At 61.0% G+C, this 26,534-nt stretch overlaps 1 protein-coding gene across 3 annotated transcripts; it reads left to right on the top strand.

Moving 5' to 3' along the window:
• The first annotated feature begins 8,636 nt into the window (after positions 1-8,636).
• On the top strand, positions 8,637-26,132 carry SLC6A9 (solute carrier family 6 member 9). Of its 3 annotated transcripts, XM_054638246.2 has the most exons (14): positions 8,637-8,854; positions 11,272-11,427; positions 19,808-19,964; positions 20,120-20,251; positions 21,238-21,490; positions 21,570-21,702; positions 22,135-22,269; positions 22,349-22,452; positions 22,530-22,767; positions 22,856-22,990; positions 23,284-23,383; positions 23,640-23,740; positions 23,927-24,097; positions 24,319-26,132. In XM_054638246.2, the coding sequence occupies exons 2-14, from the start codon at positions 11,398-11,400 to the stop codon at positions 24,529-24,531; spliced, it is 1,902 nt and encodes a 633-aa protein (XP_054494221.2). In that variant the 5' UTR covers positions 8,637-8,854; positions 11,272-11,397; the 3' UTR covers positions 24,532-26,132. The 3 variants fall into 3 exon arrangements, with proteins under 3 accessions (XP_054494221.2, XP_077038555.1, XP_077038554.1); XM_077182440.1 differs by lacking the exons at positions 8,637-8,854; positions 11,272-11,427 and adding an exon at positions 15,661-15,794; XM_077182439.1 differs by lacking the exons at positions 8,637-8,854; positions 11,272-11,427 and adding an exon at positions 15,667-15,806.
• Positions 26,133-26,534: the final 402 nt, after the last annotated feature.

Genomic DNA, 26,534 nt, shown 5'->3' with positions numbered 1-26,534 from the left:
CTTTACAGCTGAGGGCCTGGTGGGATCAGAGCAGGGCCATGGTGTGGGGGCAGGATCCTGTGACCGTGTCCCTGTAGGGCTGTGCAGTACCCAGCTGTGCTGCTGGCATGGGGGACAGCCTAGGGAGGACCACAGAGGCTGTGCGGGGTGCCTGGCATGTTGGATTGGGGCTGCCAGGAAGGCCCTGATAAACATCTAGCCTCTGTTTATTTATGACTGAGGATATTTATACTGCAAAGGCCTTTAAATTTAGCTGGGGACACACCCAGGCCCCATCCAGCGCTGACAGCCGTGGGGAGCTCCTGGTGCAGTCTGAGCTGGCACACCAACTCAGGCACTGGCTACACCAGCAACACCAGGTGTGCCCTGGAAGTGTCACCTCCAGGACTGATATCTACTGTGGGTGTGAGGCACAGGGGCATGGCTGGGGGGACAGCAGCACTTCTCATGGAGACAGGATGAGGCTGGACCCTGGCGGGACAGGCTCTCCAAAAATGATGGCACAGGCTCCGTGCCCGTGCAGCGAGGACCCCAGTGCCACCAGGGCAGATCCCCATCTCCTCTGACACAAACTGACACCTATGGTCAGTGCCATGTGAGGCTGGTTTTTGGGTCAGAAACAATCTTGGGGCTACATCCCGAAATTACAGCCCGGAGCTCATCCGGGGGGGCTGGGGACAGCCCAGGGCCGTGGGGCACGCTGTGCCACCCCGACTCAGCGGGCCGTGCCCCTTCTCCTGTCCCTCCGGCCGTGCGGAGCATCCCCCGCCGCCGCCGCGGTGTCTGCCTCCCCCTGCCGGCAGCGGGACACCGCCGCTCGCCGCCGCCGCTCCCGGGGCTTGCGGTCCCTCAGCGCCGAGGCAGCACGGTCCCCTGCTAGCCAGGCCCGCTGCCCCCTTCTGCCCCTTCTTCACCCGGCTTTGGGTGAAATGCGGCAATTGGCTCCCACAGGTTCCAGCTGCTCCATGTGTGGCTCTGTCCTGGTTGCTACAACATCATCTGGAGAGAAGAGGTTTGGCATTTCCCCTGCTCTGCAGTGAAGCACAGAGCAGCGTCCAGGCACCCACAGACCTGGCTGCCCCTTGTCCCATGTGGACCCTCTGTGCAGTGCCGTGAGCACTGAGCCGAGCGCCCTTTGGCACTTGCAGCTCTGAGCTCTGTGGACGTGCCACCGTGCTCATCTCACCAGACTCCTTGCTGGTGTACTCAGTGCCTCTAACAGGTTAATTCCTTGTCTTGGAGAGGGTTTCAATAGTTTTGGACAGGCGAGGTCAAGTTTACACGAGGCAAAGGCAACGTGCATTAGGATTCCTACCCACTCAGTCTTTATTAATTAGATCCCATCTCAAACTCTGCTGTTTCTCCAGGACAAATGCAATGCCCACCAGCCTGTGATTGTCCTTGACAGCTAAGACAGCCAGCCCTGTGTCTTTCCATAAATGTGCTGCTCTTCATTCTACTCTGACACCAAGCATTTTACCTCCAGCTTGTCCTAAAATCCCTGCCTCACAGATCAGAAGAAGTCCTAAACGACTCTGAGCAGTGGGAGCTTAGGGCTGGCCAGCCTGAACAGTGCCTGCATGCCCATCTCTCTAGCACCCCACCCCATCCCATGAGGACCATGTTCCCGGTTGGTCCCCAGGCCTGGGCCATCCTTCTCAGTCTTTTCCAGCTGTCCCCTCTGTCCCCTGCTTCCCTTACTGCTGCCAAGTCGCATTAAGAGCTGCGAAGCTGCACGCTGGAGCATGTTGGGGTGAGTGTCCCTAGGACAGGCAGCTCTGCATGGCAGAGCCTGGCCTTGCCTGGAGGCTGCTTATCCCTGTCCTCAGACATCCCAGACCTTGCTTTCAGACTTGGGGACACTCTCAGCAGGGATATCTGGATTTTATCTGCTGTGATATCTGATTTTATCTGCTCTTCCTCCCTCTAGCTTTACACATGGAGCTCCTACAAGCTCTGCACAAGGGAGACATGAGCCGTTGTGGACGGCACACACCAGCGTGGGACACAACCCAGGGGCAGACAGCCCTCGTACCTGCCAGCAGCGAGGGCTAAGGGACCCACGGGGGCTGTGCCCACTGCCTGTGGGGGACAATATCCCTGAGAGAGCCGTAGGAGCCATCCAGGGTCGGGGTCCCGCTGCTTTGCCGGCAGCTGCAGTGAGCAGCAGCTGTCCGCAGAGGGAGCGCGGCTCCTTCCCGGCCCTCCTCCTCCTCCTCCTGCTGCCGGCAGTTCCCCTTCAGGCCCCGGCACCTCTGCCCGTGAGTGTGAGTGCTCAGCATCCCCCGGGGCCGCCTGCACTGAGCGGGACGAAGAAGGCAGAGAGGTGACCCTCACTGAGCAAGGCTGGGTCCCGCCTGAGCTCTGTCCCTGTGGCATGGCTGCCTCCATCTCTCTGGATGTGTGCTGGGGAGATCATCCCCCTCCAGCCACTTAGGGGGTCCCCAGCATTCAGGTCTGGACATGCCTGATGGCAACAGACATAGAGCCCGCTCATCTCTGCCAGCAACAGGAATTATATTTAAAATCATCTGTCCTGAGGTCCATGGGCTTCAACCATGGAGCTCTCCAGCCCCCTCACACTCTGGGAATTCCACTCCTAATGCAGTTGATGTACTTTATGCACCAGAATGTGCTGGATTGTCATTATTCCAGTGAGAAAGGCACTCAGATTCCTTAAGTGACATTTAAAATGCTATTTAATAGAGCTCACACTATAAAGTGACTACTGTAGATAATCTTAGATCCCTTGACATGCAGGAACCCTGGGTGGCCCAGCACTGAACAGACCTCCAGTCCCCACACAGCACACCATGCAGACCCTGTCAGTAGATAGGGTTATGTCAGTTTAGTCATTTGAGCTATTATAAAATTTCCTTAGAAGAAAACAGCTCTATTCAGTATTTTACTGCCAAAACAAAGATGCTGATGTGAGAACTTCTTGCTGGTTTTTCAGATAAAGGCACAGATATTCACATGGCAGGTACCAGGTATGCGCTCCCTGCAGACTCCTCTGTTACAAGCTGGTTTCTAACCTGGATGAGCTTAGCCTGGAGCCCAGGGATGCCCACAGCACAGGTCTGGGCCTGTGCAGGCTTGCTGTCCCATGGGTCACCAAGGCCAGGGCCACAGCAGCACCCTGGCTGCAGTCTGTCAGAGCTGCAGGGGAATGGGCTGATTCCGGGATGCTTGGCTGGTTTCCCCGAAGGGAATTTCAGCAGAAGTCAGAGGACGGGTGAGGAGAAATGTCACAGACATGCCCCAAAGGGAACTGAAACCCCTGTGTCATGCAGGGTGGAGGGCTGCATGGTAAGCTGGGTGGACAGCACCTCATCCTGCTCGCTGCCCTTGAGAATGCAACAGAGATAGCCTTGGGGCCTCTCTCCAGGGACTTACATGGGCAAACATCATATGGGGCAAGTACTGGCTGCTGCTTGGCCAGGTTGCTGCAGCCATGGTCCCTTGTCCCTCAACCCATTCTCTGTGGGAGTGCCACTACCCCAGGGACGCTGCCCAGCCCAGCCTCAGCAGCCAGGTGTGATTTATGCCTGGGTCCCTGCCCGCCCACCACTCCCTAGGGACTCAGCCCAGAAGGCAGCAATGCCACCCCCTTTTGCCAGGACCCAAGAGCCAGCTGGCCAGCCTGGGGAGAGGAAGGTGCTTGAGGCAAAAGGGGAAGGGGATGGGGAAGGAGATGGGGGTTGGGAGATGGAGGGTGTGCACCCTGCAGCACGTGGCTGGCTGCCAAGTTGCAACAGGAGATGGGAGCATTTCTGCAAGCCCTGCTGAACCTCCAGGCACCAGCTATGCCTGTCTGAGGAGCAAAGGTGGGTTTGACAAGGCCTGGGGCTACAGCCACACACCCTCCCCAGGCAGAGTGCCCAAGGGTGCACCGGGCTGTGGCAAGGAGACAGGCCCTGTGGTGATGCTTGTCCCAGCCCAGGGTGCTGGGCAGCCTGTGGATGGCAGGCTGAGCATTACAGTGATCACTTCCAGCTGGCTCCAGATCCATGGGGCGCTGTCATGGGATAGCTTCCAACAGCCAGGCAGTGTGGGGCCAGGGACAGCTATTTTGGGCAGCCCAAGGCACCACAGCTGTCATGTCAGGAGCTGGGCATTGCCCTCGGAGAGGAGGACATGCTTCCCACGAGGGAGCCAGCACTCTGTTGCCCCCCATGCCCTGGGAAGAGCCACATTCCAGGGATAAGGCAGCCCAGTGCAGGTCTGACCTGGGTGATGCTGAACCCATCCAGATGGCTCTGTGCCTCCCAGACAGGTGTCACCAGGGCAGAGGAAGGAACAACAGCCTTGGGACCTGAAGCCAAAGTATGAGCTAGCAGCAGTGAAATCTTTGTCTGTAGCCAGGACTGTCCCCACCAGGCACACGTAACCGTAGTGTCAAACACAAGCTCTGTGTTGTGAGCTGGGTGCTGTGTGTGCCACCAAAGCTGCAGGGAGGGCACAATGGGGCAGTGTAGGAGCCTGGCTTCAACCCCTGTGGCTTCTGTCCCCTGGGCATCCACACCCATCTTGCTGCCCATCCAAGCCAGGGTTTCTCCCAGGCTGTCTGGATAATCCGTGAAGGAATTTTCCTAGGTCATTAGCAGGCACGCAGGCACGGGAGTGGAAAGTCCCCAAGAGCTGTGGCTGCTGGGGATGCAGCTCCCTGTGACCACAAGCAGTGATGCCTGTGGTATTTCCTCCCTTGTCACTTGCCTGTCCTGGCACTGGCTCAGGCTGTGGGCACTCAGTGGAAGCCTGGAGAGGGTGTGAGCTGCTGGTAAAGCCTGGGGCAGGGCTGGGGGAAGGGCAGCCCTTGGCACAGCAGGGATGGGGTGCCAGGATGCAGAGGGGTGCCAGAGCAGGATCATGGCACTGCCCTCACAGCATTGCAAACACACCAGACCTATGCTGGGGAGCAAGGCAGCTCTCACGAGGTGGCTTTGAATTGCTGGCAAATCAGGGACAATTTGGGGGGTTTTCCAAGAGCTTTGATACTATCATGGGTGCTTTGGGGCAGGAGATGACATGCTGTCATAGAACAGTTCAGTCCCTCCAAATGTGTCAGGCAGGATGGAGATGACATGCCAGAGAGAAAATAAATATGGGAAAGCTGGGAGGACAAAACAATCTGGTGGCTCTTCTGTGTGTCATTTCTGCTGCTTCTCTTGCAGCATCCCTCCTGATAATACAGGGCCAGCTGTGAAATCACCAGAGTGGGCACAGCCAGCCTGTGTAGGGACTTCTATCCCCATTCCTCCCATCCTGAAGGCAGAGGTTGCTCCCCACCAGCTTACTTCCTTTCCAGGCTCCAGTGCATAGGTGGAAATTTGGGGGAGTGAGAAGACAGCCACTCCAGAGTGTATGGTCTCCCAGTCTCTGCAGCTCCTCAGGCAGCCCTGTGCCCTTTGGGGCTGACCTGCAGCCTGGGGAGATGTAAGCTGCCTCCCAGAAGATTATTTAAAAGAAAATAAAATTGGTTCATTTTGGTGATGGACCATCATGCCAAAGCTGAACTTAAACTTTCCCCTGCCTCCTACCCCAGGATACACACAAGCACTGGAACTGTCATTCCAGGAGGGGTGGGAAAGGAGCCCCCTCTGCATGCAGCATCCCACCATAGGGACACATCAAGGCCAGATCCAGACCCAGCAGTCCTGGGGCTCATGGTGCTCTGGAAATGCTTGGGAAACAACTCCAGGGTCTGTCTGGGGAGGTGGAGAGCCAACCTCCATGTCAGGCACACAGCAGGGACAGGATTAAGTCCTGCTGCATTTGATGCATGCCTGAACTCAAGGACAAGCCCTGGACCATGTCAGGGCTTCAACCACTTGGGGATTATCACAAGCTCGTGCTGCAGGCCTGGTGTATGGGAAATCTTCAGAGATTGCTGGTGTTTCAACCAGCCCATCCCTCTCAAAGGTGCTGGGAGCTGGCATTTCCTCTCCACCCTTCAACCCTCTGGATCTCTGCCCGCATTTTGCCCATGGTTTCCCAGGCAACAGCGCTGTGGAGATAGGAGGGGAGAGGCTGTGCTGCCTAGGCAGCGGTGCCACCTGCGAGTTGACCCATGTCTCCCACAGAGATGGCACTGGCGCCAGGAGGTCGCTGCACCTGCCACAGAGGCGGAAGCTTCCAGCCTCACAGATTGGAATGGCACTAGGGTAGGGGTGCTGTGGCCCCACCACCCTGCAAGGATTTGGGGCGCATTGTGACACCTGTCAACCATGGGGGGGATAGTGAGGAAGGAAAGAGAGAAGTGCTCCAGGATGGGGAATGGGGGCATGATTGCTGCCAGGTGGGGAGAGAGGGCTGAAGGGTGCATGAGTACAGGCTGGAGCACCTCTCCTAAACCCCTTTGGCACTGCAGCCTCACACCCCACAGATCACATTTGGCCTCTGCTCCTGCTGCCTCTCTGGGCACCAGGAGAGCTCAGGAAACTTCTGACTGGCATGGTAGGACCATGACCTACCACACAAAGCAGCTAGGCTCCTGGGAAGGAGGTGTTTGCACCCAGGTGTAAGTTGCTAGAAGACGCTGCAGCATTTCAGAGATTGCAGAGGAGAAGGAGCAGCCCCTTGCTGACCCACCTGGGGTTGCAGGGCCCCTCATCCTCTTTCCCCATCTCCTGAGCTCCTGTTGAGTGCACAGAGGAGATGCATAAAAAGTGAGAGAGATCCTATGAAGGGTGTTTGAAAGCATGAGTTTCATCCATGGAAATCCAACCCTTAAGGATCAAGTCTGCCACTCCACAGCTGGCAGCTCCTCTCCACAGCTCAGATCCTGGGGCAGAGGTGTGGGTTGCAGCCACATTCTGGCTCTGGCACGGGATGCTGGGTGTGGAATGCTGGGTTCAGGAAACCAGGTGTGGGATGCTGGATTCAGGTTCTGGCTGCAGGATTTGGGCTGCAGGGTTGGAGTGTGAGGCCACACGCAGCTGGGAACGAGGGTGCTAGTGAGCAACCTGGCTCCTTGTGTAGAGCAGCCATGTGTAGGTGCTGGGAATGTGTGGGAGGACCTGAGCACCCGTCAGTTTCACTGCTGCCTTCCCGTTCCTGCTGTGGGAGCCCTCCTTCTGGCTTTACCACACTTACAAAACGAAAGCGGTGGTGGTGAATGTCTGCATTCCCTTCCGGGAGCCCAGCACGCTGCACTGGGGCCTGGGCAGACACACCTGGGGCACCGCCCCATCACTGCCCCACCCCTGCGGAGGATTTCCCTAACCAGGCAGCAGACCTCAGGGACAGAGCAGGGATCTGTGGACAGACAGACAAGGGATGCTTCCCAAGTTGGTTGGAACACTGCGAGGTCAGCCCCGGGATGGTGTGCAGGGCTGTGGAGCTGGAAAGAATTCTCAGTGGAATGTTGGAAAGGCTGTGCTGTTGCTGCACTTGGGGTGCTGCGCTGCACCCCTGCCAAGCTCCCCAAAACAGCTCCTTCCTGAAGACACAGGGTGCAGTGCCAAGGCCCCGAGGTGCAGGAACTGGAAGGCGTTCAGGGAGCAGGGCAGGGTGCTGGAGAGCGGGCACACATCCCAGCACGTGGGAAGCCCATTGGGATGGAGAGGGGAGGGAAGAGAGGCCTCGGCGAGAGGCCAAGCAAGGGGTGGCCCCTGGCGCACTCGTCATGCATTACTGGAAACATCTGGCCTGGGATGTGGGGGCGTGCACTGGCTGCACACACATGTGTGCACAAGCACATGGGTGTGGGGAAACATACACACATATACGTGTTTATGGGTACATGTGTATCAGTACATGTCCCCACACCTGTGTACATGCATGCTCACGTGTGCCACATACCCATACATGTGTACCTGTGTGTCCACATGTGCACAGACACGCCTACACAGGCATGAACATTTGCACACACATGTAGATACCCCCTGACATGTGTGTGCATACAGATGTAAGCATGTACAACTGCATGTGTACACACCTGTAACCACATAGGGATAAGTGTGCAGATTTGCATGCATACATGTGTGTACATGTGCCAGCAAGCACACTTGCTGTGGCATGCACAGCATGGACATGCACACACAGCTGTGTGACACGCACGTGTGCAACAGACACGCACACAAGGCACACATGCACAACTGACAGAGTGACTTCACACATCTTGGCTGGAGCCTGCGGCCATCCCGCTGCCCGGGGTTGCCATGGCACTGTGCCCTGGCAGTGTGTGCACGCTGCGTGTGGCGGTTCCCCTGTGTGTGAAAACGCGTGTGGCAGGGATGTGTGTGTGCGGGGATGCGTGTGTGCCCAGGGGCAGCCTCTGTGTGACCATACCTCCCATGTACCTTCACATGCACCACATGCCTGTGCAAGCCTGCATATGCCCCTCCACGTCCACATGCCTGTGGGATACCGATGCTGTGTGTGCCAAGTATGCCATGTGCGTGCCCGAGTGCGCCAAGTGCAGAGTGTGCCCGTGCATGTCCATGCGTGCAGCACGCCCGTGTGTGCCGTGTGTAGCCGCGTGCCCACGCGTGTGTGTGTGTGTGTGTGTGTGTGTGCCATACGCAGCCCGTTCGCCCGCCGTACCGCGTGCGCTCTCGCCCTCCGCGGTGCCCGCGGTGCCCCCGGTGCGGCGAGGCGCGGTGCTGCGAGGCGGGGCGCTGGGGAGCGCGGCGAAGCGGAGGGCGGAGCACGGCGGCGGGGGTGAGAGGCGGCGCCAGCCCCCACCGACCTCCAAACTTTCATTAACTCGGCAGCACCGGCGGCGGCCGTTCCGGGCCTGGTGGAACACCGGCACTGACACTGACACCGACACCGGGCTGGGCGCGGCGGAGCGGCGCCCCCTCGGGCCCACCCGGCGCGGCGGGAGGGGCCGGGCGTCGGCATGGGCACGGTAAGGGGCGCGCACCTCCGCCGGCACCGGGTGCCCGGCCCGTCCAGCAGCCGTAGCAGCGGTGGGGATGGGACGGGAGGAGGAGTGGGTGGGCTGCCGAACAGGGATGAGAAGGGGACGAGGGCGGCGAGGGCCTCCGGAGCGGCGGGGTCGGGGACATCGGTGGCGGCACCGGGAGCGGCCACCCGTCAGGATGGTGTCGGGAGCGGAAGAGCGGGATAACGGGATGCGGGGCGGTCCCGCATCTGTTGCTCTCGCGGCGCGGCGGCGCGGTGCCGGCGGAGCGCGGGGGCGCGGCGCGCAGTGCGGGACCACCGCCGCCGCTCCCGGGGACGGCGCCGGGCACCGGGACGGCCCGGCTCGGTGACGGGCCGGGGGGGTTGGCGGTAATTTTCCACGGGCATGTGCCGGGGCGGGGCGGCGGAGCAGCCACCACGTGGCGGCTGATGTAACCGGGCCCCCCCGCCACCGTACTGCACCGGCGGCGGCGGCGGCGGGAGGGAGCCGTGAGGCGGGCGCTGCCCGCGGGGCCGCCGCCGGAGCCGCCCCCGCGGTGCGGGAGGGGAGCATGGCGGCAGCAGGCCGGCTCGCTTCCCGCCTTCCGCGGGCACCGGAGAAGCCCGGTTGCGGTGGGCCCGGCAGATGCTGGCGGAAGAAACGGCCTCGCAGGTGGCAGCGGCTGCACCGGTGCACCGGGCCGCTCTCCCGCCGGGCGAGAAGGGACAGGGGCTCCATCCTTCGGTCGGACATCCGTGGCCTTCTGCTGGCTGCCGTGTGCTGCGTCCCCGCGCCGAGGTGTGACATGCCTTACGGGAGCCCCTGTGGGTGCCCAGTTGTCCCCATTTCCAGGGTACTGTCACCTGTGCCGGCTCTAGGTACGAGCTGCGCTGCCCTCTGGTCTGTCACGGCATCGCGCAGCTGTGGGAGAGCCACCCCGTGGCACCAGTGCTTTGCATCCTCGTCCCTGCTGGGCTGTCCCAGGGGATGATGCAGCCTCGGGCATCCTTGCATCCGTCCCATTGCCACACCACCGCTGGCTTCCCGCTCGGTCCTTGTCAGGCTGAGAGCCAATGCCAGCGGTACCTGCAGTGCTCATGGAGGCTTATCAGCACCTGGCAGACCCCGAGGGGAGTGGCAGCCGTCCGGCCCCTTGGGCACTCCCCCTTCCCAGGACACGGGACTAGTTCCCGGTGTGAATTCAGGGTCGCAGGAGGGTAGGCAGTTTTTGGCTGGCTGGTGGTAGGTGTGTGATGGGGAGGAGGTCTACCCACTGAGCCTGCATCTCCCACCTTTGAGAGGTCCCTGTGGCATGAGAGGAGCCCGGTTTGTGGCAGTAATGACATCTCAGCTCCCCTGGAAATGCAGGCACTGCCGAGGAGGGCATTGGCACTGAGGTGCAGCATCTGCGGTATCTGCCGGCAGCAGCCTGTCTGTGCTGGAGGGGCTGGGGGCTCACGCCACAGCCCCTGGATTCCTGCCCCTTATCTACACTGCCCAAGCACCTTCCTTATGTCTTAAGGTCTCTGCTGATTGCTTCAGAGTCATGGCAGCCTGGGGATAGGCCCTGGGGTGTTTGACTGCTGCTGGTGGTGGTCGGGGACCCTCAGTGCGGGTCAGGGGTCCTTCTTCAGCCAACAAGGTTATTGAGCACTGGTGTGGGATCTGCAAACACCAGTGCTTGTTGCACAGACAATCAAACCGGTGTTTTGCAAGAGCGTCTGTCCCTTCCAGTGAGGTCAGGCCTCAGTGTTCCCCCGGGGCCTCCGGCAGCCCCAGGCTGGGGCGGGGTGAGGGCCAGGGAGGCAGATGCCTGTGCCCGTGCACTGTCCAGCAGCACCTGGCACCCGGCAGAGCCCAGCGGCTCGGCCCCCCTGCGCTGCACGTGCATGCGATGCACCGGGGCAGAAGGCAATCGTTTCCCATCTGTGTCCTGCGCGGCAGCTGAGCCCTGCACTGGCCCCGCTCTGCGCCCAGTCCCGGCGCTGTCGTGTGCTGCAGCCACTTCAGCTTCATCTCTCGCTGGGGGAGAGCTCAAGGGGCCCCCGCTCCTGCCCGCGGCCCCTGACGCCCACCTGCCGGGGGGCCAGCAGCCAGCTGTCCGCAAGGTCGTCTGTCCACACCGGGTAAATCTTTAACTGCTTCTTGGGAAACACCTGGGAGCTGCCGCTCGTGTGGGTGCCAGGAGGTTCAGAGACGCTGCAGGGGCTGGGAGCCAGCAGAAGGAGACCCCACCACCAACCCACCCAGCCCCAGGCACCGCGTCCTCCGCCAGGAGTCCTGCTACCCAGTGGGCAGGTAGAGGGGAGTGACCTGCCTGGCACAGCCCCCTGGTTCCTGGAGGGAGGGGGAGGCCTGGGGTGGGGATGTGCCCACCCCACCAGTCACATCTCTCTTGGTGTCTTCTCCCCTCTGCCCAGCTCGCTCTGCCGGTGGATTGAAGGACACTAGTGCTGGTGCCGCAGCCAGCGTGACAGAGAGTGGGCAGGCACGGGACCCTGCACGGGACCAGCACCGGGACCAGCACCGTGCTCCAGCCTCCAGGAATGGCCGATAAGTGCAGCGAGGGGCTGCTGGTAAGTGCAGGGGTGTGGGGAGCGGGCTGGTGTGCGCCACTGCCTCAGGGACCAGAGAGCCTGGCGCAGGGAGCAAGACACTGGGGCTGTCGTAGGACTTGGTGTACCCTCCTGGGTTCTCCAGTTGGGGTTGGGGCACCATGGTGCTCTCCCAGCATGATGAGTTTTAGGCTGATGCTCTCTCTCCATGAGCCTGTTGCCTGTGGGGCTCTTTGGGTGTGGTGTCTCGTTGTGCCTGGAGATGCTATCGCCTGTTTTCAGGCGCTCTGCCCAGCATTATCACCCACCCCAGCTCTGCAGGCAGACAATTCTACAGCCTGCTGTTCAGCAAAAGGTGCAGGTGTTCCTCCAAGCCATGTGCCCCCAGAGGGGGCACATTGTGGGTGTTTCTCCTTGCCTTCACCCAGTGGGCTCTCTGAGGATAGTGCAATGGCAGACAAAGGTTTCTCTGGGCACCGGTGTAGTGCCTGACCTTCCATCCTCACTAGCGGTGCGTTGCAGGGTGCTGTGGGCTGCCGTGCACTTGCCTGTGCCAGGGGTAGATTTGGTGTTCTGGGCAGATGCAGGATGTGCCCGCTGCATGTCTTTGTTGGAAGGCTGTGATGGCCCCATGCTTGTGGCAGTTCAGGTTCCTGTGACAGGATGCTGTGCTGCCTTGGGCAGGTGAGCCCCCAGGCTAGGCTTGGCTGTTTCCCTTTTTCCCAAAGGATAGGAGCTGAATGCTGAGATTGACACGGTCACCGGGCCCTCCCCTTCCCGGGGGGCTTCCTGAAATAGCTGCACACTCCAGCTGGAGGGCTGGGAGCCAGGGTTTGCCTGGGAAGCCAAGAGCCAAGGGAGCGGCATGCTCCAGCAAGTGCTTCCAGCATGCACACAGTTCCTCTGCTTGTGTGTCCCAGCATGGCCCCGCTGGCTGTGCCTGCAGCAGGCAGCCCAGCACCCATCCTGCCCCCAACAGAGGAGGGCTTGGGGCAGCTGGTGGGATAGGAAGGCAGATTTCCTCTGAAGAAGCCCTAGGCTAGTAACAGGGAAGTGCTGAGGATATATCTGGGCACAGTCAGGGGTCTGTCATGGGGACACGCTTCTGCGCATGGTGCTTGCTATTGCTCCATGCTGTTGATGTTTTCTTGCTATGACCAGAGCAGTCAGCATCACACTGGGGCGAGGGCTGAGCCTGACGCCCATGTCAGGAGCCAGACATTGGAGAGCCCACCCACTCCCCATAAATCTTTAACCTGCTTCTCAGAAGTACCTGACCAGCCCACCTCAGGGCCAGGGTGTCACATGCAACAGGGCCTGACACGTGCTGTGTTGGCCGCCCTGGCTCTCAGACCTCTTCCTGGGCCTCCCCTGGTTGCAGGGTGCAAGGATATCACTGCACAGGGCATTGTGCTATGGGCTGTGTGGGGAGAAGGGTAGGTACCTGTGAGAGCATCCCTGCTCCTGAAGCATCCCCATTCCTGCATCCTGTGAGCACCAGGAGGAGCTGCAGTGGGCCAGGTTCTGACCACTGAGCTGCCTGAGTCCCAGGAAAGGAACATAATCTCCTTGGCCTGTCTCCAGGGCCCTGCCAGTAACCTCATAAAGTTTGGTCCCTGCCTGTCCTCTCATCCCTGCCTGCAGGTGCAGCTCCCACCCCCACCACCCCCAGTCCAGCCGGGCTCTCACCATGCAACTCCTGCCCAGCATTGTGTGCAGTGCATGGGGCTGGACAGGTTTACAGTGCCTGCTGTGCCCCAGCTGGGGAGGGACAGGGGTGATGGAGGCAGCAGGTGGGTGATGTGCAGCTGTGCCTCAGTTTCCCCACCTGTCACCTGAGGCCTGGAGAACAAGGGTGATGTGTATTGCTTTTGCAGGATCTGTGTTTTTGGGTGCCTCTGTGAAGCTCTGAATGCTTCCTCCAGAGCTGGAGGCAGTTGGGAGGGGCCGTGCCCAGCCTACTTCTCCCAACCCCCAGAAATGCTCTGACTGCGGATACCCAACGGAGTGTGGGACAGCTCCAGGGGCTGGATCAGTCCCTGTGCAGCTGGGCAGAGGGGCTCCCTGTGAGCCACAGGGGAGGGTCTGACTGCCTCTCCCTCCCAGGCCTTTAAGGACGTTTTGTTTTGTTTTCCTTGGGGTGCTTTGTTCAGACTCCAGCATTGCCAGTGGCTCCTGACTCCCGGGGCTGCCTTGCTGGCACGGCCAGGCAGCCTTTGGCTGCAGCTTGCCCAGCTCAGGTAGGTTCCTGCTGTCACCCCAGACCACCCTGACTACACACTGGGGTGCTGCTCCCCCTGCACTGCACGGGGGAAGGGCTGGGGGGTCCCTGCCTGTTCCAGACACCCCCAGCGGCGCGGTGCCACTGACCAGCGGCAGGAGCTGCGGAAGTGGCTTTTGGCTCCGGGAGCCCTTCCCGGAATACCAAGGGGCAGGAATGGGGGGGCTGGCGGGGGATTTTTCTGCCTGAACGCCCCAGGAGAATCATGTCTGCCCTGGTAGAATGGGGCCGGAGAAAGGCAGCCCTGTCGGGAAGCACTCAGCTAGGCGATAGTGGCACTGGGACAGGTCCCTGGGCATTGTTCCTATCCCAGTCACCCTGCAGCCGTGGGAGGGGCTGGAAGACCTGTGGACCACCCCCCTGTCTCTCTAGTTCATCACCATGAGCCAGTCAGGTTGGGGACCAGAATGCCCGGGTAGGTGAGGGTCCTTTGTTTCTAGCGGTGTGCCTCCATGCATCTGGCTGTCCCCTCTGTCTGCTGGCTGGGCTGCCAGGGAAGCAGCACTTTGCTCCCACAGGGCAAGGCTGGCAGAGGGTCTGGCATCCCCAGGACAGGGCGGTGGGTCCTGCTGTGATGTGCTCAGGCTGCTCTAAGGAGCAGGGGATCCAACATGCCCAGGGCAAAACATGGTGCTAGCACACAGGTGGCCCTGACAAAGTGTTGCAGCTGAACTGGGTCATGGAGGGTTGCCCACAAGGTGCCCACACACCTTTCAGGCTATCTGGGCACAGAGCTGCCTGGCCTTCTGCCCCTGTGTAGGGCAGGACTGGGCTGGGGTCACTGGGGCTGGCACAGCATGAGGTGGCTCTTGGCTTGGATATCTTGGGGGCACGGTTGAGTGCTGCCATCCCATGGGTGGTGCATGTCCCAAGCTACTGGGTGGCTGGTGCAGGAGGGGACAGGAACAAGCCCTGGGTGCTGGCATGTGAGAGGTGGAGTGCCCACCCCGCACACGTGTGCTGTTCACGTGTGCGCCCTCGGCCGCTGCTGCCCGGACCCCAGATGGTCGCCCGAAAGCGCCGCCCGTCCCCCCGCCCTCCGTGCGCCATCATGCCTCGCTGGCGCCTTGGCCACGCTCCCCAGCCGGGACACAGGGCTAGGAGCAGCTGGGGCACTCCGAGCCTGGCTGCAGGGCACCCTCTGCCTGGCCTCCTATGGGACACAGCACCCCACCAGGGTCCCACCTCGCGCTGGCAGAGGGGTGAGCAGGGAGGCTGTGGGGTGCCTGGGCAGTGAAGGGGTTGTGGCATAGCCCTCCTGCCAGCCAGATGGTCCCCCTCGGGGCAGTGACCTTGTGAGGGTTGCCATGGAGGCTCATGATGTCACCAACAATATGACGTTGAGTGAAGTAGCATGGCACCAGGCTGGGGATGTGCCAGCAGAAAAGTTTGTCCCTGTGCCCCTATCCCCAAGCAGGGCCGTGCCCTGTTCCTGCAGCCCTTGGATGCCCAGGGTTGGGATTGGGCATGCAGAGCCAAGCTGCTGTGTGGATGATGGGATAGGGGCGGGAATGCATGTGTGGGGCTCGGGATGTTGAGGCATGGAAACAGGGGGCTCTGAGGGAATGTCATCCTCTGCTATGCTCCAAGAGCAGCTCCTGGCCCCGACCAGACGGGCAGCGGTGCCCGCAGGGAGGGCAGTGCTGCCCACTGGAGCGTGCAGGGCTGTGAGCAGCTGGACCCCGCTAATGAGGCCTCATTAAGTGGGACAGGGCTGAGCCCGCTGTGCAGCCTGCTCTGCCTTGCCTTGCCCTGCCTACCCGAGCCAGGGAGGGCACCTGGTTTGTGGGGGTACGGCTCGTGGGGGGTAGCAGAGCCCTGCAGTGCCTGCGGGGCGGGCCAGGCAGGCATGGTGCCAGGGCAGGTGGCATGGTGGGGTGCCGGTGCTGCATCAGGGCGGGCAACAGGGGGCCGAGCCTGGCTGGGAGGCAAGGGGGGAGCAGTGCCAAGCGCTGGAGGCAGTGGGCGGGGGAAGGCGGGAGGGCGGGTGGCTGCTGCTGCGCCGGAGCCCGAGGTGCCAATGAAGCTGGGGACTCCCGGAGCCGTCCAGCCTGGGCCCCCGGATGGCAGCTGCGAGCAGCCAGGCCCCCTCGGACCCTCTCAGCAGGTCAGTGGGCAGGTGAGAGAAGCATCTGGGGGACAGAGTGGGGGGCGGACCAAGCGGAGTGGTGGCCATGCCAGTGCTGTCCCCTCACCACTCATGGGTCTCCAAAACCCTTTGCACTGTCTTTGGGGTGGTGGCTCTGCAGGGGGGAGCTGAAGCTGTAGATTTGTGCCCTGGCATGCTGGAGAGGTACCCCCAAGCCCTACAGCCTTTGATGTAAGGTGCTCCAGGGAGGGAGGGGAGAGTATAGCACCAAACCCCTCCATGGCCTCAGTTGTGTTGGGAGCACAAAGAGATTGCCTGACAGTTGTGTTTTTGTTATCCCTGGAATCTACTGATTTTGCAGAAAGGGTGCACAGCACCTGGGTTGCAACTCAGTGCTGCAGGGGCAGAGCATAGCAAAGATCCTCCTTGTCCCCCCCTCCCCTGTTCCCTTTCATGGGCATCAGTGAGCAATGTCAAAGTTTGCCCCATTTCCCCCATGGCACCCCAGGGCAGTACTGGTGGATCGCAGAGCATGCTCAGGGCTGTCCCTGGGGCCGGACAGCCTTCAGCAATGAGGGGTGGTGAAGGCAGTGTAATACTCCTGGGACGTCCTGCGGTTTGGGTGTGCCCCTCATCATTGCATTACCCCAGCCCTGGGACTGTCCCCAGCACCGTGCCAGATGCCTTTTCTCCTACAACATGTCTCTGCTACACTGAGACAGGGGCAAACATGGGGCTGAGCAGCAAAGAGAGAGGGTAGGGAGAGTTAGGATGTGCTGGTGAGGCTGGCAGAGTCAGGCTGCACAGGGCACAGCAGCCTCGGATGCAGGGATGACACTTGTGGATTCATTACCCCATGTACCAGGGACAAGGAGTGCAGGGCCTGATATAGGGCCCCCAGCACCCAGCATCAGTTGACAGTCAGCAAAGGTACCCAGGACACCTCCTCTCTAAGTGATGCCATCCCTCCATCCTTTGGGACTCCCACCTGAAGCTGGGGTTCATCTGCCTCCAACATCCTGCACCCCTCTTTCTTGCCCTGGAAGAGCCACTACTGTGGAAATTATGTAATTGGCGTAATTTTCAATCTTCCAGCAGCTCCTGCCTAAAACAGCCGTGAGTTTGTTGCCATTGCCATGGCAATGAGCAATGACATCGGACTGATGACATCAGGGGTACTGGTACCCTCTGCTGGCATTGCAGGAGCAGCCCTGACAGCCCTCGAGTTGGAGGCTGCAGGGCACCCTCTGGAAAAATTGGGGGTCCCTCACTAGTTCAGGGGGGCTGGATAAGGTTTGTTCCCCACAGAGGGCTGGGCTGGCATACTCCCATGTGGACAGTTTGAATGGGGAAAAAAAGAGGAGGGGGTTCATGCTGGAGATGCCTCCCTTGAGGACATCCTTTTCCACTATCGACCCTGCCACCATCACAAGCTTAGCAGCCATAAATCAGGGCCCCTTAGGGAAGTGGGGCGCATCCGGGCACCCCAGCCAAGCTGTCATTGTGTGAGTCGATGCTGCTTAGCATGAGAAAGACCTTGGTGCCAGGCAGGGTGATGGATGATGCCTGCTTTGCTGGGCTGGGGAAGTTTTGGCCGTGATGTATGGGGGGTTCCCTGGGGAAGGGGGAAGAAGGATGCCCTGAGCACCCCGAACGTCCCCTTTTGGGATGTTTTGGACATTCCCTTTTGGAACTTCCCTTCTGGAGACATTTGGGGTGCCTGTGGTATCCTTCCTCCTCCCTGATGTTATCACCCAAGCCAGGCATCTTTTGAAGCTGCATTGGGTTACATGCACAGAAAATCTGGGGCCTGGGAGCAGGATCTGGTCCCTCCAGAGACTGCACTGTTGCTGGGTGGCAGCTCTCCCTTTGCATTCCAGCTCTGTCCCCTTCCCATAGCAGGGAAAAGGGGGGAGTTTCATCTTCCCAGATGTCTGGGTTCTCTCTATCCACCTCCTTTTTTACCATGTGGGGTTGGGAGGGTGGTTAATGAGTGTAAAGGACAGGATGACCTTCCTAGATTTGGGGAGGGGGGGTGTAGCGAGCTGATGGGTGAGCATGCAAGTGTTTGCGCACGTGTGCTCGCTTGTGCATGCATGGACACACATGTGGCTGCCCCCTTATTGGGGACAAGTGCACCAAAGCCCAGTGCTGCAGGAAAGGAGGAGGGAGCAGCACAGGCCTGGCAGTTTCATTGCACTGGTGCCAAGCAACCCAAATTTGGGGTGCTCCATGAGGCTTGGGAGTGAAGCCAGGGTCACCTGAGCAGAGTGATGGCTTGGAACAGGGATGAGGTTCCCTGTGGGCACCAGGGCTCCTGCCTGAGCCGGGGCCATAGAGTGTTTCTGGTCTCCTCACCAGACCCCTGGTCAGGGAGGCTGGAGCACTGCCCTCACTCCTGCTGGCTGTGCTGCTCATTAGGAGCCTCGTTAGTGCAAGCAGCTTAATCAGAGGCTTCCCGATCGGATCAGTCTGCTCGAGTGGGCAGCGTGCCCTGGCATGGGGACACTGCCAGTGTCCTGTCCCCTGCTTTGGGGACTTCTGAGTCGTGTTCTTGCACAGCACCCCACCTCTGCTGGGAGGGAGGTCCCCCAGCACCTGGAGCTGCTGTGAGTTTCTTTCTGACGGCCCCTTGGCTCACAGAGTCAGGTGGGGGCAGGCCGGTTCCCCGGCCGGGCAGGGCAACGTATTGCCCCTGCATCCCTGCCCAGAGTGCCCTGTGATGCCCCCGGCCCCTGTGCTGCTCCCCTGCAGCCCCCCCGCAGCCCGCGGCGCGTGCGGGCCCCGCTCGCAGCAGATGGCTTTGTTTGGCAGCGCGGTGCCGGAGTCGCTGGGCATCACGTCCCGGCTGTGCCGCCCTAATCAAATGACACGGTTAGGTGCACCGCGCCTGCTGCCCGCCCCGCCGGCCTGAGCAGATACAAAGTGACGGCTCCCAGTTGCGGCCCGCTCGCTGCTGGCCTCAGCCATTGTGGGGGGCTGCTGCGGGAGAGGCAGGAGGTGGGCATGGGTACTGGGGTGTCTCTGGTGCTGAGACCAGCGCTGTGGAGTTCCAACAGGCTCCTAGGGCTGCTGGTCCCTGTGCTGCTCCTGTAGGAGCATGGGTGCTGTGGGACTATGGACTGGCAACCAGCACCCTTGCCCCATGCAACCATCCATCACCTGGCCTCAGGTGGGGAGGGCTTGGGGCACCCCTGCATTGCAAAATGCTGTCTACCCTCAGCCTAACGTGCCAGAGCTCCATAGCATCCATGCAGGACATTAGTACGACCCCAGGGCTGTGCTGGGACAGAGCCATGGGGTGATGGGTGCCATCCCTGTGGTGGTGACAGGCACTCATCTCCTTTGTTGTCCTCTTTGGTGTGAGCTCACATTGTGTGGCAGTCTGCACAAAGCGCCCTTTCTTGCCCCCTTCTGCCCCCCTTCCCCCCCAGTCCCCTGCAGTGAGAGACACCTGGGCACTGGGGCTGCCCACCCGAGGGACCCAACTGCGTGGGACCCCCTGTGAGCTGCCCCACGCATGGTGCCCTTGCTTAGTGCTGAGCTGGCAGCAGGACCCTGGCTGAAGCAGGGTGCTTTTTCCAGGGGATACCCAGGCCCCTGCCAGCCCTAGTCACTGCACCTCGCTTCCCATCAAGAGGGGCTCCTGCTTCAACCCGGGGGTCCTGCAATTTCCCTCCCAGTCGTGGGCAGTGGCCACCCAGCAGGACCTCTCTCACTAGATGCAGGGAGGGGGGGCACGAGAACAGAGGCCCCTTTGTGCTCTGGCGCCTGGACCTGCTTTGTATGAGTTGCAGGCTCTCCCTTTGCTGCAGCCGGGCTCTGGGCAGAGCCATTCATGGGGGGGGGCCGACACCGCTGCCCTCCCCCTCCTTGGCACTGCCTGTGCGTGGCGGGCGGCGGGGACAGGCAGGGGGGCGGGATGGGGAAGGATGCCGGGGACCTCCCAGCCCCGCTTGGCGGCTGTCACCCTTCCAATGGGGCCAGCAGGGGGGTCCCCAATTGACACATCCCATGGCATCTCTCCGCAGAATGGCGCTGTGCCCGGGGAGCAGGGCAAGCAGGAGAAGAGCGTCAAGCGCGGCAACTGGGGCAACCAGATCGAGTTTGTGCTGACCAGCGTGGGCTATGCCGTGGGCCTGGGCAACGTCTGGCGCTTCCCATACCTCTGCTACCGCAATGGGGGAGGTGGGTGTCGGGGCCGGGGGAGGGGGGTTCCTCTGGGCAGAGGTGGGGGTGTGCACCCCAGCCTCACATGGTATTTCTTGGGCTGGTGCAGGGCATGGGAAGCACAGCCGTGCCTGTGGTTAGTGCTCACTCATCCTCTGGTTCCTGCTCACCAGGTGCCTTCATGTTCCCCTACTTCATCATGCTCGTGTTCTGCGGCATCCCCCTCTTCTTCATGGAGCTCTCCTTTGGGCAGTTTGCCAGCCAGGGTTGCCTTGGCGTCTGGAGGGTCAGCCCCATGTTCAAAGGTAAGGAGTTGCCTGTCCGTACTGGCACAGGCCAGCATGGGACACCTGCTGTTACAGTGCTCAGCAGCTGGTGTGACCCTCACACACCATGGGATGCATGCACACCTCTGGCACATCACACGGCCCAGTGCAGGCACCTGCAGCTTGTGCAGACCTGCACACACATGCCCTGCACATAGATCATGGTCTGCATTGCACTGGTCCCCTGTGCACATGCCCTCCCTGGCTACGCTGCCCTGCACAGCCTGCCTGGCATCTCTTGCACGCATTACACGTGCCCCTGCACACGCGCTGCATCTCCTGCGCAAACCCTGGCCCTGCGCTGGCATCCACTGCAGGCATTACACACACATCCCTGCATACGCCACACGTGTCCCCAGCACATCACTCTCGCAGAGGCCACTCGGGTCCCCTGAACACACTGTGGCATGTCCAGCTGTGGGCATGCTTCTCCAGTCGTCTCCCTGGACCATAGGTAGCAGGTGCTGTTGCCACATGCTTGCCCTGCCATGGCTGGACCCTGCTCCAGGTGCATCTCCTGGATTACTGGTGTGCTCCCCAGCCCGTGCACACGCTCTTGTGTGCCCTGCACAGTGGCATGCTGAGCCTGGGGTGCACTTCCCTGTGCTCATGTGGCCTCTCACATGCCACCAGATAACTGCAGGCCTCAAGTCACCATAGCCAGGAGTGACCCCCATCCAGTTGTTCTCTCGAGCTGCAGACCCCAAGGGTTTGCCTGCAGCCTGTATGCATTGCCATGTATCCTAGGGGACGCTCAGCACCACTAGGCTTGTTTGGAGGTAGAGGATCCCATGCACAGCGTTCCTCACACCTGTGGCAAAGCCAGGCTCTGAGCTGCAGCTTGGCTGCAAGGCTGCTGACAGCATGGCATGCAGCCCACTCCTCCCGTGCCACAACCCTGGTGCTGTGCGCCGTGCCCGTGCCGCCGCACCCTGCCGCTCACCCCTCCCCGGTGCTGTTCCCAGGCGTGGGCTACGGGATGATGGTGGTGTCCACATACATCGGGATCTACTACAACGTGGTGATCTGTATTGCCTTCTACTACTTCTTTGTGTCCATGACGCGCGTGCTGCCCTGGACGTACTGCAGCAACCCCTGGAACACGCCCGACTGCGTGGGGGTGCTGGACGGGAACCTCTCCAGCCGGGCTGCCCTCAACATCACCCAGCTCCTCAACACCACCCAGAAGCGCACCAGCCCCAGCGAGGAGTACTGGAGGTACCAGGGCCTGGGATCAGGGACGGGGGAGGTGGTGGTGGCTGGGCCTCACTGACGCTGCTGCCCCCTCCCCATACAGGAGGTATGTGCTGAACCTGTCAGATGACATCGGGAACCTGGGCGAGGTTCGGCTGCCCCTCCTGGGCTGCCTTGGTGTCTCCTGGGTCGTTGTCTTCCTCTGCCTCATCAAGGGCGTGAAATCCTCGGGGAAGGTACCTGTGTGCTCCCTCTCTGGGCCCCTCCCTGAGGGTGTGGGCATGCCTTCAGGATAGATGGCCATGTCCCCTCTAGGCATAGCCCCACCCCTACTGGGAATGAACCTCCCATTGTGGACATGTTCCCAATCCCTTCTGGGCACAGCTCTTCCTCTTTTAGCATTGTCCCTGCCCTCTATGTGCTCCTCCCACTCTGGGAAAGGCCACACCCCTGTGACCTGGCCACATCCCTTCTGGACACAGCTCCTCCCATATGGCCATGGTCTCACCTCCTTCAGCATAGTCCCTTCCCTGGACCATATCCTCTCCTCCTGGTCTGTCTCTTCACACTCTGGACCGTAACCCCAGTCCACAGCCACACCTTAGCCATACCTGCCTGTGTCCCCAGCCCTGCCCCCATCCCTCCCCCACTGACGTGCTGCCCCACAGGTGGTGTATTTCACGGCCACCTTCCCCTACGTGGTGCTCACCATCCTCTTCGTGCGCGGCATCACGCTGGAGGGGGCCGTCACTGGCATCATGTACTACCTGACACCCCAGTGGGACAAGATCCTCAATGCCAAGGTGAGCAGGGACAAAGGGTGTCAGGCAGCCAGGGCTGAGCGGGGCTGGGAGCACAGCACTGACCATCCCACTGCCACAGGTGTGGGGTGACGCAGCCTCGCAGATCTTCTACTCACTGGGCTGTGCCTGGGGCGGGCTCATCACCATGGCTTCCTACAACAAATTCAACAACAACTGCTACCGGTGAGTGCCTGACCACAGTCCCCCAGCCCTGCCACTGCCCTCGTGTCCACTGCCAGCCCTGACTCCTCTTCCCACAGGGACAGCATTATCATCAGCATCACCAACTGTGCTACCAGCGTCTATGCTGGCTTTGTCATCTTCTCCATCCTGGGCTTCATGGCCAACCACCTGGGTGTGGATGTCTCCAAGGTGGCTGACCACGGGCCAGGCCTGGCCTTCGTCGCCTACCCTGAGGCCCTCACCTTGCTCCCGATCTCACCACTGTGGTCCATTCTCTTCTTCTTTATGCTCATCCTCCTGGGGCTGGGTACACAGGTAGGTCATGGTGGGACCAGCATGTTCAGATGAGGTGGCATGGTGGGGCCAAGGTGGTGACATGCTGCCCCCTCTGCCTCCTGTGTAGTTCTGCCTGCTGGAGACTCTGGTCACGGCCATTGTGGATGAGGTGGGCAATGAGTGGATCATCCGCAAAAAGACCTTCGTAACGCTGGGAGTGGCTGTGGCTGGCTTCCTGCTGGGCGTCCCGCTCACCACACAGGTAGGTGACCATGGGACTGTTGCCACGGGGTGCTATTGCCATGGCCACTTTCAGCAGCCACGTCCACTTTGTTGCCACTGTGATGGTAGTGACAGTCAGGGCCTGGTCTTGCCACACCAACACTGGGGAGGGTACCCAGAATTGTCTCCATGCTGACTCTGGCATGAGGCATTGCGGCTGTGGTGGTGGTGTGCCAGCTGCGTGTTGCCAGCACAGTCAGCACGGCTGTGCTGGTGCCCTGCCAGTAGTGGTGGTACCGCAGGGGCAGCTGTGCCAATGTGTCTGTCTTCCAGGCGGGCATCTACTGGCTCCTGCTAATGGACAACTACGCCGCCAGCTTCTCCCTGGTGGTCATCTCCTGCATCATGTGTGTGGCCATCATGTACATCTATGGTAGGTGCAGCCGCCTGCAGCCAATCGGGTGGTAGGGCTGATCTAGCCAGCCAATGGGGAAGGGTTTGCCTCAACAGCTGGCCAATCAGCAGCTTGCTCTGTGTTACATGGGGGAAGGCTGTTGCCCAATCAGGAGCTGCGGCCTGGACAGGTTCCTGGGTCCCATCCATCCCCACGATGGCACTGGGGCTGGAGCCAGGTGGGCGGTGAGGGGGCTCAGGTCACCCCCAGGACTGATGGTCACTTTTCTCCCCAGGGCACCGCAACTACTTCAAGGACATTGAGATGATGCTGGGCTTTCCTCCCCCACTCTTCTTCCAGATCTGCTGGCGCTTCATCTCACCTGCCATCATATTTGTGAGCATTGCAACCATCGGGTATTGGGCTGTGGGAGGAGGGAGTGAGGAGCTCACCTGGACATGGCACTCCCTGGAGAGGAGGGTGCTGGGCTCAGGAGACCAGCAATAGGGCAGTGAGGAAGTTGTGGGGGTACAGAGCAAGCTGGCTGCTCCCCACTGGCTGATCCTGCCTATCCCTTCCCAGTTCATCCTGGTCTTCACAGTGATCCAGTACCGGCCCATCTCCTACAACGAGTATGTCTACCCTACCTGGGCCATCAGCATCGGCTTCCTTATGGCGCTCTCTTCCGTCATCTGCATTCCCATCTACGCCATCTACAAAGTGTGCCGTTCTGAGGGGGACACACTGCTTGAGGTGGGTGGCCAGGGGCTACCCCCCTTTGTCTGTGTCCCGCCTGGGGCTGCCATCAAGGCTTACCCTGACGTCACTGGAGCTGTCAGCAGTGGCTGTGTGCAGGCAGCATGCATAGGGCACCACATGTTTGTGCACCCCTGGAAGCTGCTGGCACGTTGGTGCAGACTGGGGCAGGGGAGCATGGTGGGTGCTAATCTTGTCTCCATCCTCTCCCTTTCTAGCGCTTGAAAAATGCTACCAAGGCAAGCAAGGACTGGGGCCCAGCTCTGCCAGAGCACCGCAGCGGGCGCTACGCCCCGGCGTTCAGCCCTTCCACCGAGTCCCACCTGGAGGTGCAGCCCCTGCAGCCAGAGAAGGGCCAGAGTGAGGCAGCGGCTGCATCCCCCGTGCAGGGCAGCAATGGCTCAGCCCACAGCCAGGACTCCAGACTGTGACCCCCCACAATCCCCGCACCCCCTCTAACCCCTCTTGCACCTTCCGCTGGCGGAGCCTGGCTCCGGGCGCACCGGACCATGGGGGCTCTCAGCACCCATCCCCGAGACCCCCCCACCTCCTCGCCGGTTAACCCCTCCCACCCCTGCCCCCGTGGCGTTTGTTAACCCTCGTGTTTACGGTAACCTTTGTGCTCGACGCTGGGACAAGAGAGGAGGGGGCGCAGCCCCGGGAGGGCTGGGAGCCAGAGGCACTTTGCAGGAGCCTTGACCTGGGGGTATGCACAGGATGGGGGGGGTGGGATGCTCCCAGGCTCCCACCCCCCCTTCCCTAAGTCAGGCAGCCTGCCCTGCCATGGGGCACCCTCCTGACATTCCCATGGGGTGGGACCAAGGTTGGGCACGCCAGTATTGCCTGCAGCCTGTGTGTGCACAAGGCCATCATGGGAGGGGTTGGCACTGCAGGGACCCCCAGCCTGGGTCCACACCCGCTGTGGCTCAGAGCCTACTGGGTGGTTACACCCAGGGCTGCTGCCAGGCACAAGGCCAGCACAGGGAGATGGGGGCAAGCATGTTGCTTGCACCGGCAGGGGGATCTGATGGCACAAGACACAAGCACTTAGAGCACACGTGTGTACACGTGTGTGTCCCTCACAGACACAGCATGGGCACAGATGTGGCGTACGTGGGCACGCACATATGCACGGTACGCCGGGGCTGTGCAGGCAGTGAGCTGGGATGCTCCCCTCCATGCACCCCTCCACCCTGTGGCCCCACTGGGGTCTCTGGGTGCCCTTCTGGGTGGCCAGGCATCGCCTACAAAGCTGGGCACAGCCACAAGCAGCGTGGGCACAGCCCAATGCTGCTGCCTGCCCCACAGTGGGGCAGGAGGCTGGGGGAGTACTTAAGCCTGGCCGGGGGGTAACCAGGCAGGGATGAGGTCCAGCTCTCCCTGGCAGCCCCAGCACTGGCAGGGGAGGACCCTCCACGGTGCTAAGGGGGAGCAGGATGGACTGGCCTCCCCCAGCTGCTGCTTAGCAAGAGGTACCAGCGGAGACACGAAGGGCTGCACCAGCCCACTCGCTCCGAGCCATCTGGGGATGCTTAGTCCCCAGTCAGTATTAGTGGAACAGGATGCACTGGCAAAGGCCGGGCGGTTTTAAATCTGTCTTCCAGCTCCAGCCAAAGGGCTTGGAGCTCTTGATTTGGGGGGATGGGATGAGACCCTTCCTACCCCGCTTGCTCCCCTCCCAGCCAGCACCCTGTGCTCCCTATGTTGCAGCCCCGAGGCTGGCACAGGGACACGGCACAGCTTGGCACGGTGGCGGGAGGCAGCGGGCGGCGAGCCCCAGCAGGATGTTCCAGCTCCCCGTCCCGAGCCCCCCGTCGTGCCGCGGCGAGGGGCGCAGGTTCCCGCATGGTGCCCGTGCCCTGCCCCTCGAGTCACGCCGCTACTCTTCACCTCTAATTGTTAGCAATAACGCGCGCGTCCCTGGGCAGCGCTGCCTGTGCCAGTGTCCCTGGGCAGTGCTGCCTGTGCCAGTGTCTCTCCTGGTGTAGAGTTCTAAAGTATCCTAGATTTTAATGAGATTTATATTCCTGAAGTTGTGTCCTGCTGTGCCCTTCTTTGGGAACAATGTGGGGGGGAGGGAGGGGTTGAAGAGTGGGGGACCACAATTAATGCGTGGAGCTCTTTTCCCCTCTGATGCCAGGTATTGGTACTCAACAGCCAGCTAGGTCCTGGGGTGTTCTCGTTTGCCCTACCTGGACATACAAAACCAGCTGGAGGTAAGGCAGAGGATGGAGGACGGGCTTATCCCTGCTGGAGGAAAGCGTTGTCCCCAAATGGACGGGAGGGCAGCAAATATCCATGGCACAGTGAGGGCAGCTGGCTTTGCCCTGTACACTTTGCCCTAGGCCAGCACCTTGTTAGGCCTCCCTGCATTGCTGAGTGAGCTGGGGGATCCCCCAAGGGGTGCAGGGGGTGACTCAGGGGCTCTGCCTTC

Source organism: Agelaius phoeniceus, chromosome 8 (assembly GCF_051311805.1).
Source record: "Agelaius phoeniceus isolate bAgePho1 chromosome 8, bAgePho1.hap1, whole genome shotgun sequence".
In the NCBI taxonomy this organism is placed as follows: Eukaryota; Metazoa; Chordata; class Aves; order Passeriformes; family Icteridae; genus Agelaius; species Agelaius phoeniceus.
Note: the sequence above shows the minus strand (reverse complement) of the source record. Positions and strands in the feature narration are given on the sequence as shown.

Excerpts from the sequence above, each read along its gene's own strand:
- SLC6A9 (XM_077182439.1), top strand. The coding sequence starts at position 15,708 with ATGAAGCTGGGGACTCCCGGAGCCGTCCAGCCTGGGCCCCCGGATGGC. Across the intron at positions 15,807-19,807 it reads CTCAGCAGGTCAGTGGGCAG|AATGGCGCTGTGCCCGGGGA; the intron begins GTGAGAGAAGCA and ends ATCTCTCCGCAG. Across the intron at positions 22,991-23,283 it reads GCGTCCCGCTCACCACACAG|GCGGGCATCTACTGGCTCCT; the intron begins GTAGGTGACCAT and ends TCTGTCTTCCAG.